Raw genomic sequence first — 19223 nt, 5'->3', positions numbered from 1 at the left:
AGATGGCCCACAAAAATTGAAGAAACAAACAGCTCAGAAAGAGCAGAAACCGGGGCAGCCCCACAGATCCAGATAACAGGAGGTAATTTAGAGACTTACAAGCATATGAAAACCCCAAGGATGGGGACATCCCTGGTGGCGCAGTGGTTAAGAATCCGCCTGCCAAAGCAGGGGACACGGGTTCGAGCCCTGGTCCGGGAAGATCCCACATGCCGCGGAGCAACTAAGCCCGTGTGCCACAACTACTGAGCCTGTGCTCTAGAGCCCGCGAGCCACAACTACTGAAGCCCGTGCTCCTAGAGCCCGTGCTCCACAACAAGAGAAGCCACCGGAATGAGAAGCACATGCGCTGCAACGAAGAGTAGCCCCTGTTCGCCACAACTAGAGAAAGCCTGTGTGCAAGCAACAAAGACCCAACGCAGCCAAAAATAAATTAAAAAAAAACAAACAAACCCCAAGGATGAATTGACTCCACCTACTTTATCTCTCTTTGACAGATTCTGTTCAACATTCAGTTCCTGGGAGAGAGAATCTGGTTAGCCCAGATTAGTTCATTACTGTCCCTTGACTATGGAGAATAAGGTTATCTTATTGGACCAAAACTATATACAAAGTAAAAGAGAAGATTACCCATACTTTTAAACAAGGAGCTGCAATCAACCAAAGAGGGAAATCAGTTCTTGGAATCTAAAAGAAACCTAATGACTATACAGTCATCCTGCCTGGAGGTGCCTGTGTAGTCCCTCCAGTTGTGAAAATTTTACCATGAAACCCTCCCTCTGGATTCTTCAAAGTAGACTGAAACATTGTCACTAGAAGACTATTTTAATATGCTTCCCAATTTCTGCAGAATAAATCTGAATCCCCCTACATCTTCTCTTAAAAAGGAAACAGAGTAAAACTTATACCTACAGAATAGTTAGGGCACACAAAAGTCTACAAACTACAAATTCATGTGTAAGTGAAGAATAAACAGACTTGGCATTAGGGTCACAGAAGTAGAGGGAGTTTAGCAAAAGCTTTGTTTAGAGCAAGAAGATATTGCTATTGAAGAAATTAAATTCATACTTTAAAACATTCCAATAGAGAAAACTCCAAGCTCAGATGGCTTCACTGGTGAATTCTACTAAACACTTTTTTTTTTTTTTTTTTGGCTGTGCCATGCGGCACGTGGGATCTTAGTTCCCCAACCAGGGATCGAACCCATGGCCCCTACAGTGGAAGTGCAGAGTCCTAACCACTGGACCACCAGAGAAGTCCCTCTATTAAACATTTTTAAAAGAAATATTACCAGTTATACAAAAAATTTTCCCAGATACAGAAGACAAGGTAATGCTTTCCAGCTCATTCTGTGATGACAGCATTACCCTGATATTAAAATCAGATAAAGACATTATAAGAAAGGAAAGCTGCAAACAAATATTCTTCATGAACATAGATGCAAAAATACTCAACAAAATTCTAGAAAATATAATAAAGCAATATATAAAAATCATGACCAAATGGAGTTCAACATGGGAATGTAAGGTTGATTTAACATTTGAAAATCAATCAATACAATTCACCATATCAGCAGGCAAAAAAAGACCCCCACAAGGCCCAACAAAATGCTGTTTACAGGAGACCTATTTTAGATTCAAAGATATGAAAGTAAAAGAATGGAAAATGTTATATCATGCAAACTGCAACCATAAGAAAGGTAAGGTGGCTATACTTATATCAGATAAAATAGACTTTAAAACCAAAAAAAAAGTTTCTAGAGATAAACAGGTACCTTTTATAATGATAAAAGGGTCAACTCATCAGGGAGATATAACCACTGTAGACACATATACAACCTAACAACAGAGCACTAACATATACAAAGCAAAAACTGACAGAAATGAAGAGAGAAATGGACAATGTAACAATAGCAGTTGAAGACTTCAGTACTGTACTTTCAATAATGGACAGAACTAGGTAGACGATTAGCAAGAAAATAGACAACTTGGGCACACTATATAACAACTAGACCTAACAGACATCTATAACATTCTGCCCAAAAAGAGCAGACTATACATTCTTCTCAAGTGTACATGGAACATTCTCCAGGATACACAGGTGTTGGGTCATAAAATAAACCTCAATACATTTCAAATAATAGAAATATTATAAACTATGTCCCCTGACCACAATGGAGTGAAATTAGAAATCAATAACAAATTTGGAGCACTTACAAGTATGTAAAATTAAACAAATAATCAATGGGTCAAAAAGAAATTATAAAATACTTTTGAGATGAATGAAAATGAAGATACAATATATCAAAACTTATGGGAAATAGCTAAAGCAATGCTGTATAGCTTTGCTAATAGCTATAGCAAAATTTCTATCTGTAAATGCCTATGTTGAAAAAAAGATTTCAAATCAACTACCTAAACTCTCACTTTAAGACACTGAAAAAAAGTAAACAAAACCTAAAACAAGCAGAAAGAAGGAAATAATAAAGATTAGAGTGGAAATAATGAAATAGAGAATAGAAAAAGCAGCAGGGAAAATCAGGGAAACCAAAAACTAGTTCTTTAGAAAGATCCTCCCAAAAATGAACCTTTAGCTACATTGACCAAGAAAAAAGAAAAATCAAATTACCAGGGTCAGAAACTAAAGAAAGGAAATTATATCAGAAAGAATGAAGAGGATCAAAAAGTGGTAAATAGGTGGTTAAGTATAAGAGCTATCATTCTTTTTTCTTAACTCTATCAAAAGACAAATGAGTGTTTAAAGCACAAATTATAACATTGTATTGTGAGGTTTACAATGTATTTAGATGTGAAATGTATGACAATAATAGTACAAAGGATGGGGGTGTGAATGGGATTATACTACTCAAGGTTCTTACTGTTTGTATGAGGTGGTTTGATATTGAGTCTACATAGATGGTGATAAAGGTTAATTGATAAGCTTGTTATATTGGAATCATCATCATCCTGTGAAAGAAGAATGGCTACATAAATAAATCAGGGTAGATTAACTGTCACATAAAGGCAGTGAGAAAAGTAATTGGTTTAAATAGCAGTTCTTCCATCTCTGGCTGTATGACCTTATTCTCTCTCAGTCTCGTGGGGAGAACATGAAAACTTACCCAGAAGGATGTCATGATAATAAACTCACATAATATATAAAAGTTACTTGTACACAGCTGTCACTCAATAAGTGCTTGTTGAGTTAATTAATTAACTAATGAACACATATAAAAGGTTTGATACAGTGACTGGCCCAGAAAAATGTCGACTAAATATTAGCTATTACTGTTTTTACTAACAACTCACACTTGGTTTTAGAGTTCTCATATGCTTGGTCCCCCAGACCAAAGTGACATTTATTTATTTGTTCTTTCATTCAACAAATCTTTATTGAATACTAGTTCTTTCTGTTCAGATGATGCCATGACCTAACCGCGTGGCTCCAGAGTTCTCACCAGTGTCCGTCATCCTAAAGGAGAAGCATTCCTGGACCTTAATAAGTTCTTGTCCTGGGGTCATGGGATGGAAGGACAGAGAGACGGATCGTCACCGCTACTTCCTTCTTCGGGTGCGGTCCACCACCCAACATAGACCTCGTTTCCAATTTGCAAAACCCTGGTTCAGAAATGTCCATTCATTGGAAATGTGTGTAAGCTAGGACAGATATAGTAGAGCCATTCCGGAGACCATTCTGCGACCCACATAGTGCGTAATACAAACTAGAAAGAAATAACATCCTTAAAGAATATGGCAGTGTTTCTCAGAGTGGTCCCTGATGACTGCATCATTAACAGCTAGAATGCAAGTCAAGATGTGGAGTCCTAGACTGTACTCTAGACCTACCAGGTTAGTAGGACCTCCTGGGATAGGGACTGGGAATTCACATTGCGTTTTTAACAGGCTCTTTAGGTGATTGTGGGTTAAAAAAAAGTTTGAAAATTAACTATTGGAGATTTCTTTTAGCCAGGAGAATCAAGGAGAGCTCTATAAAGGGAGTGTCACTGGAGCAGGGCCTTGAATATAGGGAAAGAATATTCAAGACAGGAAAACAACAGCTTGAGCAAAGGCAAAGCAGAGTGTAAGAACAGGTGCCTTGGGAATGGGGCAAAGGATGCATGACAGTCCTTAATAAGAAATAAAGTTGGAATGGTCCATAGGCTCAGGTCAGAAGAGCTGTAAACCTCACTCGAGGGAGTGTGAACTTCGATTTTTAGAGTTGGGAAATGAGTTAAGATACAATACTGACTCAAGCCAGGTTTAATGAGGTCCTACACCAACCTAATCCACTGGCTTATTTTCCATCTTCACAATTCCCTCAAGCTTAAATAAACTCAAAGGAGAGGTTTCTTTTGCTCAAAAGAACCGTAAAATATCAGGAAAAAAAAGACATTGTTGAGTATGGTGGTTTTCAAACTAAGATTTGCAAAATCTGGCAGCAGGCAAGAGGCCAGTCAACTGGGACCCTGGGGCTCCTCCCCTTGTTTAACCAGAGTTTAACCTCTAGTTTGAAGAAACTGCTTTAAATATGCTAGACTCCAAAGGGAAAGGGCCAAGAGTCCTGACTGAAAGAGATGGGATCTGTAATTGTTTCTTTAGTCAGTGACCCTATAAGTCTCTTTGTCATGGAAAAATTCTCCTCCCTATGCTCCCAATGACCCTCTTGAAGACTGTGTCTCATACTACAAACATCTCAATAGGTTTTAAACTTTGTCTAAAATGTCATTCTGTGAAAGAAACTCTCTCACTACAGCAGAGGATTCTTCAGCATCGTTTCTGCACTCAGCACAGTTAATTCTCGGATAAAACAGCCCATGGGATGATGAGAGTGCGAATGAGGGCTGATCAGTTACGATGACTTTGCAGCGCCAGCCACCTTTAGAAGGTTGGCTGGTGGAATTGTTCTAGAGAGGATCTCTTTTTCTTTACAGTTAGAAACAAAGTGCTCGGGACTTCCCTGGTGGTCCAGCGGTAAAGAATCCACCTCCAATGCAGGGGACGCAGGTCGATCCCTGGTCGGGGAACTAAGATCCCACATGCTGCAGGAAAACTAAGCCTGCACGCGCCACAACTACTGAGCTCGCGCACCACAACGAGAGAGCCCATGTGCCACAAACTACAGAGCCCAGGCGCCCTGGAGCCCAGGCGCCACAACTAGAGAGAAGCCCACACGCCACAGCTCAGAGCCTGCACATGGCAACGAACGATCCCACATGCTGCAACGAAGATCCCACTTGCCGAAACTAAGACCTGAAGCAGCCAAAAATTAAAAAGAAAAAACAGTGCTCAAGAGAGATAAGTAGGGCTTCCCTGGTGGCGCAGTGGTTGAGAATCTGCCTGCCAATGCAGGGGACACGGGTTCGAGCCCTGGTCTGGGAGGATCCCACATGCTGCGGAGCCACTAGGCCCGTGAGCCACAACTACTGAGCCTGCGCATCTGGAGCCTGTGCTCCGCAACAAGAGAGGTCACGATAGTGAGAGGCCCGCGCACCGTGATGAAGAGTGGCCCGCGCTTGCCGCAGCTAGAGAAAGCCCTCGCACAGAAACGAAGACCCAACACAGCCAAAAATAAATTAAAAAAAAAAAAAAAAGAGATAAGTAAACAAAGAAACATTCTGGCAACAATGGTGAGGTGGCAGAAAATCTAGCTCTTTCAGAATTTGTTGAGCTCGATCAGTGGTATCAACATTTAAAATAATATTAAGCATTTTCTACACAAATATTATGTAGTTATATTTGCAATCATATATCTTCTTTAAATATAGGTATAGTATAAAATAGTTTATTCAAACCAAAGGATACCAAACTACTCTAGTTAAACAAGGCAGAAAGACTCTTAAGTTGACAACTGCTGACCTTGAATTGACATTGGCTTCTTACAAGTAGTCACAGCAGATCAAGATGTCACATGGGAGCAGTTAAAAGAAGCAGGTCAATAAGAACAAGCAAATGGGGCCATCCACCATGACACTCTTCCTCATATGTATTTGGCTTCTGCCTAGACATACCCCCCTCTGAAACAGTCATCTTAAAGGAAGTAAGGAGTGACATTCCTTAGCCCCTTCCCAGTACTCATCTCTCTAGACTGATATGAAACATTGGACACTACTGACCAGCCCTTTTCCCTCTTTTCGTCTGCCACTTCTCTTTCCCCTACCACTCTGTTACTTCCTTCAGAGGTCCCTCTTCCACATTTCATCCTTCTCAGTGTAAGTATCCTTCCCAGTGCTGTCCTTGAGTCCATCTGGGTAGAAGTTGACATCCATTTCTGACACATAGGTTGAAGCCTATTCTGTAATTTGGAGGATTCGTGTAATTTTTTTCGTGATTCAGAGTGAAACTCAGATTGGGGTAGCTTCTATAATCATTCACAGAGTTTGGGTTTAATTGGCATTCGTTCATGATTAAATTCAGGTTATGCATTTTCTGGGGCAAGGATGCCAAAGAAATGATATTGTGTCCTTCTCACGGGGGTGGTCAGAAGGCACGTAGTATCAATTTGTCCGTTTAATGTTGGGCTAACTTTGATCACTTGGTTCAAGTGTCTGCCAAGTTTCTGCACAATAATGTTACTCTTTTTCTCTTTGTATCTAGTCAGTATCTTGTGGGAAGATACTCTGAACTATGTAAACACTTTCATGTGTTAATTTTAGCATCTGTTGATGAGTTTTGCCTCAGACAGTGACTACCGTGGTTTTGGACAAATATGATTTTTCTATTTTCATCATTCTGCCTACACTCATTACTTAGAATTCTACTTTAATAGCTTTTCCTTGTACTTTATTTAATTATTTATTCAAAAATTTACTTACATCAGCATGGATCCACAGATTCTTATTTTATTCATATGAGTTATAATTCATTACTATCATCATTAACTGTGTTGCTTCAGTTGTCTCTGATTTAGCCAATGTGAGTTCCTTTAAGTTAGCTCTTGTCTTTTTTGGCATGTCCCCATCTTATTTGGAGGCTGGAGAGTTTACTTTCTGGTTACCTGCTTTCTGCATGCCACTCCCCTAGTGACTGTTGTTGAAGTCACGATGGACCACTCTTAGCTGTGCATAAATAAAATAATAATAATGAGAGAAATATATTCAAGAAACAATGAAGAAAAATCAGCATAAGGGGAACTCAGCTTTTTACGTATGTCCAGAAAGACTATCTTCCAAATGTTCTGAATTCATGATTCACTTGTAACTGGATGCAGAGATTAGATTGGAACTAGTGTCCCAAGTGTGTGAGAAGATGACGCAGGGGCTGCTGAGAGATCATTGTCACTAAAGCCAGAATTTGACAATTTCCCTTCTATCTCCTTAAGTAACAAACTTGAGTCTCCTTTCAAAGTTTCCATTGGAGAATACAGTTTTCACATCCCATACTGGCTGTAGATTTGACAGACTTAGATTTTTCTATCTTGACATCTGTGGAATTAAACAATGTATGTGTTGTCCAAAACAAATAACAGCATTATTCACAGAGGTTGGTAACACTTGGATTCAGTAAGAGAGATTGTGTCCTGTCCATCTTTGTGACTGAACCCTGACATTCCTGAGGGCAGAATTTCCAGCTAAAGTATGCAGGTGGTAAGTGGAATATGTGCTTCAGGTACACAGTGATGCAAGATGCTGTCCCAGCTGCTTTTTATTGCTCCTGAAAGCTCAGACGGCCTCCTCAAACACCTACTTCTGAATGGTTTGGGATATGGGTTACAGGTCAGAAAGCAAGAGTGACAAAATGCAGTACTGGTAGGAATATTTTCTGATCGTAGAGGAAAGGGTTCCTCTCACCTTAACAGGCAGAAATGTAGGGAAAAAAGACATGGGAGGTGTAGGCCATCAGGTGCAAACACTCGCATAGAGATAGAGAGATGAAAAGGAAAGAGTTTTTCAACTTCAGCCTTGCCAAGAGGAAGAGATCTCTTCGAAGACAGAAAAATCTCAAGACCAATAAGCATAGGAAGAAATATTTTAATGCCGGCTAATATTTATTGACTATTTATGCTGTACCAAGCACTGTTCTAAGCACTGCGGCCTGGAACAGTTGAGTAACATATCTGAGCTCACACAAGTGGTGAGCGCCGGGGCCAAGATTCAGACTCAGGCAGTTGCCTCAGACCCCATGCTCTTCCCATGACTGCCTCATCGTGAGAAGGTACAGATTGGACTAAAGTTTCATTGCATGTCAATAATAAAAATAACCCATACTTATTAAGCACTTATTAAATGTCTGACATTGTGCTAAGTGCTTTGAAGCGTCATGACATTTACTGCTCAGAGCAATCACGCAAGGTTTTATGAGTTTCATTTTGTAGGTAGAAAGACCAAGGCTTGCAGAGATTAAACAACTAGGAAAAAATTACACAGTACATGACACAGCTGGGGTTCAAATTCAGATCTGAATAACTTCATAAGGCCAGTGCCCTTAATGAGGCAAACAAAGGATATGGAGAAACTTTCAGGTGAGGAACTGAATTATACTTCAAAGTTCAGAAGAACAGACCAGCATTAAAGGCCAATCCTATGCCAGTCAGTGTGACAATTGCTTTTACATCATTATTTCAGTTCATCTCAGTTATTAAACATTTTTTAGAATTAGGTCTCACTTCTGAAAATTTGGGATCAAGTTAGGTATTAATTATTCTCACCTAGATAAAATAAAGATTCATACAATATAGACTCTTAGGGGCTTCCCTGGTGGCACAGTGGTTAAGAATCCGCCGGCCAATGCAGAAGACACGGGTTCGAGCCCTGGTCCGGGAAGATTCCCACATGCCGCGGAGCAACTAAGCCCGTGCGCCACGACTACTGAGCCCGCGTGCCACGCCCGTGCTCCGCAATAAGAGAAGCCACCACAATAAGCATGAGCACCACAACGAAGAGTAGCCCACACTCTCCACAACTAGAGAAGGCCCGCACACACCAACGAAGACTCAACGCAGCCAAAAATAAATAAAATAAATAAATAATTAAAATATATATATATATATAGACTCAAAAATTAGTAGTTATTATTTTTTAAAGCTGTAGAGATTTAAAGAAAAAATAAAGAGGTCTAGGATGGTCGAGTCAGAAGATCTGGATTCTAGTTTCCACTGTGAAAATAAACAGCAGTGCATCACTGGGCAAGGTGTTAACTTTCAGGGCTCAGTTTCTTCATCTACAGAGTGACACAGAGTGGCCTGAATGATACCATTCTAAGAAGATGAACTCAGGGAGGAAGCAATTCCCCAGCTCCTGGAGGTTCACGAATGTCAGAATCACTCAGCTTACAAAGTGAGGCAAGATAAAAGGGTTTTTTAATTTTATCATCATCTCCCTCGATTCCTACTCACGTGCCCACCTTATTACCTGGATTCCTACTCACCAATTGGCATTAGGGTGACATACCCCTCCCAGGAGAAAACAGGGTGTTATTTAAATCAAACACTTGCACTGTTTTCCTGTCATTCCTCTTTCCCATTGCTAGAATCTCCTGGTATCCGACACCCATTCGCCTCCTTGATGTCTCTCTCCAGCTCCCTTTACAGACTCAGGCATTCAACAAGTGCTTATCAAGTGCTTCCAGGGTGTGTCTAAAAAGGCTCCTTCCTTCCTGTTTGTTTCTTTTAAGCAAAAAGCCATCTTAACAACAACAACAAAAATCGACATTTGAACACATAACATTTCCAGTGGTATTTCACAAACGTGCTTGGTGATGGGAAAGCACTTGGGTACTTATTCAAACTATGGGTCCTCAGGACCTTCCCCTGGAGGTTCCGGTCCCAAAGGTCTATTGGGGGGGAGGAAGGGGCGCGGTGAGGGAGGGCTTTGGGAATCTATGTTTTTCACAAATGCACCAGGTGTTCTATTATCAGGCCAGTTTTGGAAAGACTGATGGAAAGACAAGGAAGTAATTAGGCCTTTGTGCGTGTGATGCTGAGAAGTTTAATACTATAAAACCTTAAGAAGCTTATACTCTATTTGGGGAAACTGGATCCATATACGGAAAGCAATGGTTGTCAACACAAGGTAGGATAAACAAGAGGCAAATGCATGCATTAGACCATACAAGACCAAAATGAGTTCAGAGGGAGGAGAGAGCTCTGGGCTGGGCTCAGGAGTAACACTTGGGTTCCGCTGCTGAAGACGCAAAGACGAAGAGAAAGAATGGAGAGTATGGAGAGGGGAGTGGCAGGAAGGACAGAAGTGTCAGAGAGCAGGGAGTCCAACCCCAGCAAAGGAGATGCAGGGTGGGAGGTGAAAAATTCAAACTCACCCCTGTAGGGCGCAGGGAGCCATTCACTGTGCCTGAGCTGTAGAGGGAACTGATGGAACAATGAGGTCTCTAGCAGGTGAGTCTGGTTGAGGTCCATCAGCGGCTCAATGGTTCTCACCTGGAGGGCTTGTTAACGCCCAACATTAAGCCCCGCCCCCAAAGAGCCAGGAGGTCTGGGATGAAGCCCAAGAATTTGCATTTCTAACAAGTTCCCAAGCGATACTGTAAGAAGATAGGGTAGGGGGTCCCTGGGGAAAGAGAACCACGCATGGCTTTCCTGACATAAGAGAAGCCATTTTGGCCTAAGCCATTTTGTGATCTAAGCCTGGCCACAGTGCTTGCCCTTGAACAGGTCTTAGTAAGTAATGATCTTAAGGGAAGTGAAGGAATGCAGGAACAAAGGAAAAGCAGTCAAGAAGCAATAGTTCAGCAATAAAACAAGACCTAGTTCCTCCTCAAGGGATATGCATACAATCTGATACACGTCTTTTGAGTTCTGCAGGAAGGCTTACTTGGTGGAGGATGGAATGGCGGTGTTGATCCTCCTGACTTCCGTTAACTGAAGCTTGGACTCTGTCGACCTTTGCCCCAATTCTATGCTGAATTCTCCTCTGCTCAAGCACCTTCATGAATATACATGTACCATTAGTTTAAAACTTCCCCAGTTTTGCTGTTCAGGGACACACAGCTTTGGGAAAGATCCAAAGGTGTTCTCCTTACTTGCTGCAAGTAAACAAATCCTTCCTTCTCCCTACCTTTGGCTTGGCTGTATCTTTTGGCTCGACACCCACCGAGAGGCGAACCCGGGTTTCAGGTAAACCATACCGATGCCGCTAGCCCGGGAACCACACTTTGGGAACCACCGTTGTACGTGATGGGTTGGAGGACACAGGAGTACCCCGGCAAGGAGGTGGTTTTAAAGATGCGAGTGAAAAAACAGGAGGGAATCAGGAAAGAAATCGGCACGTGGTTGGGATAGGTATGGGAAAAGCAGGGAAAAAGGAAGACAAAATTGTTTATAGAGTTTCAATCTGTGGACTGAAATGGCAAGGAAAAAAAAAAGGAGAATGTTGGACGTAGAGCCGTCCTGATAATCAGAAGATAAAAAATCAGTCTTTGTTTTAAGGAGTTGCGGCTTGAATTGATCCCTTCCCGCCTTGTTCCCTGTTGCCCCCAGTCATAGAAGATTAAGCAGCACGGACCAGCTGGTGAGGACAAAATAAACGCAAAGATCTGCAAGAATGCAAGGAAAGTGGTCTGTCAGTGATCGGACAGATTGGGTAACCAGTGATTGCCAGTGTCTTTCAACCTGACCTGACCCACTTAGCAAGCCAGTCTCTGGCTGAGCCCTGCAGCATTGTTTCGAGTGAGTCATTTGTGCAGACTCACACCCAAACCAGAAATTCCTGCCCGGGACCAGAACCACAACTGCTGTGGCAGCTACTCCACACCGGCCTGGGGGCTGTGAACTTTGACTCACTAAGCCTGGCTTCCCAACTTGTGGGGTGGGCGGCACCCTCAGCACCTCCCGCTCCTACCGCAAGGGGGCCCCCTCCAGCCAGCCAAGCGCGTGGGGCAGAGCGAGTCTCAGCCTGGGGTGGGTGGGGAGAGCATCTGGGGGAGACAAGCAGTCAGCTCCGGGGGGTCTGCATGCGAGAGGGAGCCAGGGCGCCCCTCGGAGCGGGGGAAGGAGGGCCCCCGCCCTCGCCTGCTTCCCAGAGCTGTGGGCACACACCGGCTCACTGATTGCCCCTTGTTCCTGTCAAACTTCCAAGCGTTTGCTCTCCTGGGGCGTCAGCGCGGACTAGAAAGTCAATGCCAGGACATCTGGGCTACAGCAAAAAAAATAAATAAATTCCCTTCGTATCTTAGGAAGAGGAGAAACACAGAAATAAGCACCCAGGGGCAGAGACTTCAGTTTACTTCATTTATTGGAACACAGAAACACCAACGCCTCTGTGGAAAGGCAGACCCTGATTCTGTGTGCAATCCTGTCAGTCAAGGGCACAACTGGAAGAAGGGGCTGCCCCTGCGAACATCCTTTTTTCCTCAAATACCAGTGTCGCAAACCAGGTCACGTTGAGTAGGTGATCGCCATCAAGGAAATTCTCACCTTGTCCAGCACTCTAGGGGTTATTACAGCAGTCTGCTGGGCTAGCCACGGTTTGCTAAAACGGCTCCTATTGCATATCCTCCATAAGAAATGTCTTACAATTCTCCCTTTCCAGGAAGAAAAGCTTTTTATTCATCTTTCCAACCAGGATGTTATCAAGGGGCAACTACAGGCCAGACACTGTGTTCAGCACTGGGGATACAGGAGTGAACAAAACCAATAAAAAGGTTTGCATTCTGGGACTGGTGTTACAATAGAGGGAGATGAACAGTAAAAAATCAATTATAGAGACTGTCAGAAGGATAAATACTATTATAAGTAATAAAGAAAGGAAGGGGATTATGGAGTACAGGGGGCAGGGAGATTATGATTTTATATTTGCTACTTAAGGAGGGTTTCATTAGCAAAATGACATTTGAACAAAGACGGTGTCACGAGGTTTATTTATTTGTGGATTTATATGATTAGTTATGTTTTCGGACAAACATTAACTTCCATTCTTTAAAAACAAAACAGCTTTGTTGAGGTTTATTCTGAATTATTTTACACAAAATAAAAAGTAAGGAAATATGTTTGTATATTCACGTGATAGGATGTTTCCTAGGAATCAAAATTATATTTATGAAAGGTTTAAATGACTTAGGAAAATGCTTATGAGAAAGGTAGGTGAAAGAACAGGAGTATAAAGTTATTAATATATTATCTCAATTGTGCAAATATGCCAAATGTTATCAGTAACTAACTCAGGATGATGGAATTAGGCATAACTTATGCTTCTTTCTACTTTACTTTTCAACTAGATTAAGATGAGACTATTTTCAAGGAAAAAAAAAAAAAAAAAAAAAAGGAATTCCCTGGCGGTCCAGTGGTTAGGACTCTGCACCCTCAGTGCTGAGGGCATGGGTTTAATCCCTGGTTGGGGAACTAAGATCCCACAAACTGTGTGGTACGGCCAAAAAAAAAAAAAAGAGGAGACCTTTTTCCTTTTATAATAACATTAAAAAACACACTAAATGAATAAACTAGATAATCAACAAGGACCTACTGTAGAGCACAGGGAACTCTACTCAATATTCTATAATAACCTATATGGGAAAGGAATCTGAAAAAGAATAGATGCATGTATATGTATAACTGAATCACTGTGCTGTACACCTGAACCTAACACAGCACTGTAAATCAACTCTACTCCACTATAAAATAAAAATTAGAAGAAAAAAAACCCAACCCACTAAATGACAGATTCACAAGGAAAAGCCTCCATCTATGATTGCTTTCCATTTATCAGAAGAAATGAGCTGCAGGAGGCAACGTACCAGGTCTATTTGGGACGATCGGTCCCACGAAAGAGAAGAGAGGCAGCATGCTCGAGTCTCCCCAGATACGGCTCCTAACGCTTCTCCAAAGAATCTCACTCCTTTCCCTGCTTTCAATACCCCCCGACCCAACCCCACCATCACCACAGACTCCACTAGACTTTTCTCCCGGCTAGAGTTAGCGAGCCCACCATCACCACAGACTCCGCTAGACTTTTCTCCCGGCTAGAGTTAGCGAGCCCACCACTGCTCCGTGTCTGGTTATCATTTTTCTTCATTGGCATGTGCTTTGAAAAAAGCATATTATACCTCCTACATATTAGATATCCTATAAGGACATAGTACATAGTATCCTTAAACTAAGTGGAGACTTTGTAACAGAGTTTGGGCTGGGCCCTCTGCTTCACTTGCTTGAGTGCCAAGGAGACTTTGTAACAGAGTTTGGGCTGGGCCCTGTGCTTCACTTGCTTGAGTGCCAACTGTGTTCCTGGCCTTACTTCCCTAGTGAAGTTGTAGCCAGAATGTGAACAACCATCCACAATCACCTTCTCCTTACCCTATCTGTGCCTATAGGGGCCTTTCTGACCTTATCCTCTCAAATGCACTAATTTAGTATATTTCTAATAACATAGCATACAAATTATGTATATATTATACATATTCTATACATAATTTTTACATTATTATAGCTCTACAAACATTGTAACCCAATAAAGGTTATTTCTTACTTTAACTATGAAGCAACTAAGTAGTGTAATTACTAATACATTTTCCTCTTCGGTACAATACACTTTCTCGAAAGGTAAAAGTGGAGAAGTAGAGGAGAGAGGAGGGAAGGAAGAAAGAAAAGAAGGAAGAGAAAGGAGAAGAATCATGGAGAGCGTCCCAAAGTTGTCTGTAACTACTTCGGGAAGGTAGCATAAAATAAAACCCCTCCAAAGCGATGTAAAAAAATAGAATACTTCTATTCCCTTTGTGCCACTCAACACCCAGTAGTCCTGGGAGGCCCTGAACTACAGGGTAGGAACCCTTGATTGAAGCAGAATAAAAAAGAGTATTGCTATCTCTTCTGATAAATTTTAATTGGTGCTGTTCATCATATATTTCTAGCTCTTTTTTTTTTTTTTTTTGGAACACATGGTTATTACATTTAACCATGTAAATTCTTTAGCCAATGAATTGTGAGTGGAAGTAAAGGGTGTCACTTTCAAGGGGTAATTTTAGGAGAGAATGTATAAAAAAATGATAAACCACAACCAAGTGGGATTTATCCCAGATATGCAAGACTGGTTCAACATTCAAAAATCAATTAATGTAATTGCTAGAGGACGGAAGAAATGAAAAGTGCCTACTGAACTGGAAAGGCATCTTGAGATAGACAAACTGATCCATTTAATCAGTGGATCCGTTTATTTTATGGTAATTTAATCATAGGCTGGGATTGGGATTGGGCAGATAATGACCTGGAAGCATTCACAGCTGCACTCGGCACGCCGAGGGGCCACCGGGACAATTTTATAGTTAACTTAAGGTATGGGGGGTAGGTGCTTGGAAACAAGACAGAGTACAATCCTGCGCAGGGTCAGCAGAAGGACAGAAGAAATTAGAAGGGCCCAAGGTGGTGTCAGTTATAATAACACACATCCATCACAATAATCCATCACATCAACAGGCTAAAAAAAGAAAAATCACATGACCATGACTGATCGATGCAGAAAAAGCATTTGGCAAAATCCAACACCCATTCACGATAAAAACTTTCAGCAAGCTAGAAACAGAGAACTTTCTTAATTTGATAAAGAATATCTATAAAAAACATACAGCAAACATCATACTTCATAGAAACTTGAAGTTTTCCCACTAAGACCAAAAACAAGGCAAAGAAGTCCCCTCATCACTCCTTCCAACATCATACTGTAAGTACTACCTACTGCGATAAGAAGAAATAAAAGGTATACAGATTGGGAAGGAAGAAATAAAACTGTCCTGTTTGCAGATGACATTATCATGTATGTAGAAAATCCAAAAGAATCCATAAAAACACTCCTGGAACAAACAAGCAACTATAGCGACACTGGAGGATACAAGGTTAATATATAAACGTCAATCATTTTCCTATATAACAGCAAAGAAGTGGTGGAATTTGAAATGAAAAACACAATACCATTTACATTAGCAGCCCCCAAAACGAAATACTCATGTGCAAATCTAACGATGTATGTACAAGGTCTATATGAGGAAAACTACAAAACTCTGAAGAATGAAATCAAGGAAGAACTAAATAAATGGAGAAATAGCCCATGTTCTTGGACAGGAAGACTCAATATTGTCAAGACGTCAGTTCTTCCCAATTTGACCTACAGTTGGGATTCAGTGTAATCCCCACCAAAATTCCAGCAAGTTACTTAGGAATATTGACAAACAGATTCTAAACTCTATGTGAAATGGCAAAAAACCCCAGAACAGCCAACACACTACTGAAGGAGAAGAACAAAGTTGGAGGATTGACACCACCTGACTTCAAGACTTACTGTAAAGTGACAGTAATCAAGACAGTGTGGTATTGGTGAAGGAAAAGCTAAATTGATCAATGCAACAGAATGGACAGCCCAGAAATAGACCCCCCCGTAAATATAGTTAACAGATCTTTGACAAAGAAGCAAAGATCTCACTAAAGAAGATATCAGACGGATGGCACGTAAGTATATGAAAAGATGCTTCACACTCAGCTGTCATCAGGGAAATGCAAATTAAAACAACAATGAGGTACCACAACAAATCTACTAGAGTGACCAAAATCTGGAACACTGACAACACCAAATGCTGGCAAGGATGTGGAGCAAAAAGAACTCTCATTCACTGCTGGAGAGAATGCAAAATGGTACAGCCACTATGAAAGACAGTTTGGCAGTTTCTTACAAAACTAGACATACTCTTACCACATAATCTATCAGTCATGCTCCTCGGTAGTCAGCTCCTCTGAAGCTGAACACCACACAAAGCCCTGCACACAGATGTTTACAGCAGCTTTATTCATAATTGCCAAAATTTGGAAGCAACCAAGATGTCCTCCAGGAGGTGAATGGACAAACTGTGGTACATCCAGACAATGGAATACTACTAGGCAGTAAAAAGAAATGAGCTCTCAAGCCATGAAAAGACATGGAGGTGCATGTTACTAAGTGCACATTGCTAAGTGAAAGAAGCTAACCTGAAAGGCTACGTACTATATAATTCCAGCTATACGACATTCTAGAAAGGGCAAAACTATGGAAACAGTAAAAAGATCAGTGGTTCCCAGGGGTTGGGGGTAGGGGAGGGATGAACAGGTGGAGCACAGTGAATTTTTCGGGCAGTGAAAATATTCTTACAATAGTATAATGATGGGTACATGTTAATATACATTTGTCCAAATCCCTAGAACATGCACCACCAAGAGTGAACTAGGTATATGTATACTATAGACTTCGGGTGATTATTACAGTGCGTCAATGTAGGTTCATTAAATGTAGCAAAAGTACCACTCTGGTGGGGATGTTGGTAATGGGGGAGGCTGTCCATGTGGGGGGCAGGGGTTAAATGGGAAATCTCTGCACCTTCCCCTCAATTTTGCTGTGACTCTAAAACTGTTTTCAAAGCTAAAGAAAAATTTGGGGAAAAGAATACTATATGGTAATATCCTTAAGTAATCTGTTCGATTCAGACTCAGAAATTCTGGGACCACATTTGTAATTACTCATTACCAAGCAAGTCGTACAATTGAGGTCATGCCCTATACAGCCTACATCTTAGAATCCGGCATGATACTCTGAACACCCAAAACAATAGATATTATGAAGAATTAAACGGAGAATTAAAAGAGCCAAGTAAAGCCCTAAAATGCTGGAGTATTATCAGTGCCATAAAGCAACTGGAAATCTATTTTAGAATTCAAACACTTTGGAATTTTTTTTCCCCCAAAGTTAATTTACTAAGGTCTACTCTCGTGTTTTCCCTTAATCCATATTTATTAAGAATTCTGTTGCCTCACCAACAATATATTTGCTTGAAGAAAACAGTTCTACAACTTTGACATTTTAGTGTCATTTTATACTATACAAAGCCTATTTACATAGTTCTTCAGAAAATATTTCCACTTTTCACCCACTATTCCAAGTGTGAAAATGATATCAAATAGATTAGATTTACAGGGAAGCACAAAAGAGAAAACAACTCTACAATTGAATACATACAGTGTCATTAGTGGTTTTTTACAGTTTTCTTTTGAGGATAATCCACTGAATTTTTCTGCCAATGACATTTCAGAGTGAAGCTGTCTTCAGGAGTAGATTTCCACAGAAAATCAAGAGTATAACAGTCCAATATATTTTACAGGTGATACCTGACAGTTTATGAGTAGCTGCAAATCACTTTTTTCCCCATTTTTTTTCCAAAGTATTGGATGATGAACAGGAATCATGACTTTCACCACCACTATAGTGCTCATATAAAGTCTGAAATTAAAAAGACACATCCGATTGATAACTTTTAAAATTCAGCGTATTACCATATCAGATTAACAAAGGTTTAACTCCACATCTTCTAATATGTAACAAATTTCTCCCTTGTTCTTATAACTAGGAAATTATTTTATACACTATTGGAGATAATGAAAAAATTTTTAAACAGCTAGCTTGGCCTAAGAATCAGCTATCATGCGATGCAGATCAATCTTTCTGTAAGAAAAATGTAACATAGCTATTTATAAGCATATATATGCATCCTCAAGGCCTTCTTAATCTCCCTTACTTTTTCTTTTTCTTTTCTGCTTCAACAAACCTCTTTTTAAATTGTTTATTTTTATTGAAGTATAGTTGATGTACAATATTACATAGCAAAACTCTTTTTTTTAAATTGAAGTATAGCTGATTTATAATATTGTGTTAGTTTCTGGTGTACAGCAAAGTGATTCAGATTATATCTATATCTATAGCTGTATCTGTATCTGTATCTGTATCTATCCCTCTCTCTATATATTCTTTTTCATATGCTTTTTCATTATAGGTTATTACAAGATACCTTACTTTTTCTTAAATAAAGCCAGTCTTAGATAGATTCCTATACTGTAAAATACACTCATCAGGAAATATACTTTCAGCTGATATTTAAACTAAAGAATGGAAGACATTAAAAAAAAATACAACTGCTATACAAATAAGTATAATTAGCTATATTAAAATCTACATATTTAGTAAAGGATTTAAGGCTAAGCCAACATCTAATTTATGAAGATGCAAGATATCTTTGCCATCAAGGAACACATAACCTTAGTGATAAAGGTAACCCACCTCAATTTTATTTATAAAAGTCTTTAAACAATACACTGGTAGAAATTTAAAACATAGAGATATGAAACATAGAGAAAAATTACAAAACAAATTTTGTCCAATTTCAATTCTTAAAGCCATTGATTTAGCTATCAGAACTTGAGAAAATTTAAGAAAAAATTTACCTTATATCATATGGATGCAAATATAATGGTGAATATATGGTAAATTCCTC

The 19223-nt window shown here is 40.3% G+C and overlaps 1 protein-coding gene across 8 annotated transcripts in view; it reads right to left on the bottom strand.

The window, feature by feature from the left end:
* Positions 1–15162: 15162 nt before the first annotated feature.
* TTK (TTK protein kinase) overlaps positions 15163–19223 on the bottom strand; it is an 88112-nt gene continuing 84051 nt past the window's right edge. For all 8 annotated transcript variants that reach the window (XR_014248287.1, XM_082405065.1, XM_082405064.1 and 5 more), the window contains one exon: positions 15163–18175. Coding sequence is in view for 7 of the 8 variants with exons in the window: in XM_082405065.1 (XP_082261191.1) it covers positions 18089–18175 (87 nt within the window). In the remaining variant the exon portion in view is untranslated. The remainder of the gene's footprint in view (positions 18176–19223) is intronic.

The sequence above is a fragment of the Balaenoptera borealis genome (assembly GCF_965194805.1).
Source record: "Balaenoptera borealis genome assembly, chromosome: 9".
NCBI lineage: Eukaryota > Metazoa > Chordata > Mammalia > Artiodactyla > Balaenopteridae > Balaenoptera > Balaenoptera borealis.
This window is presented reverse-complemented; position numbering and strand designations above follow the sequence as displayed.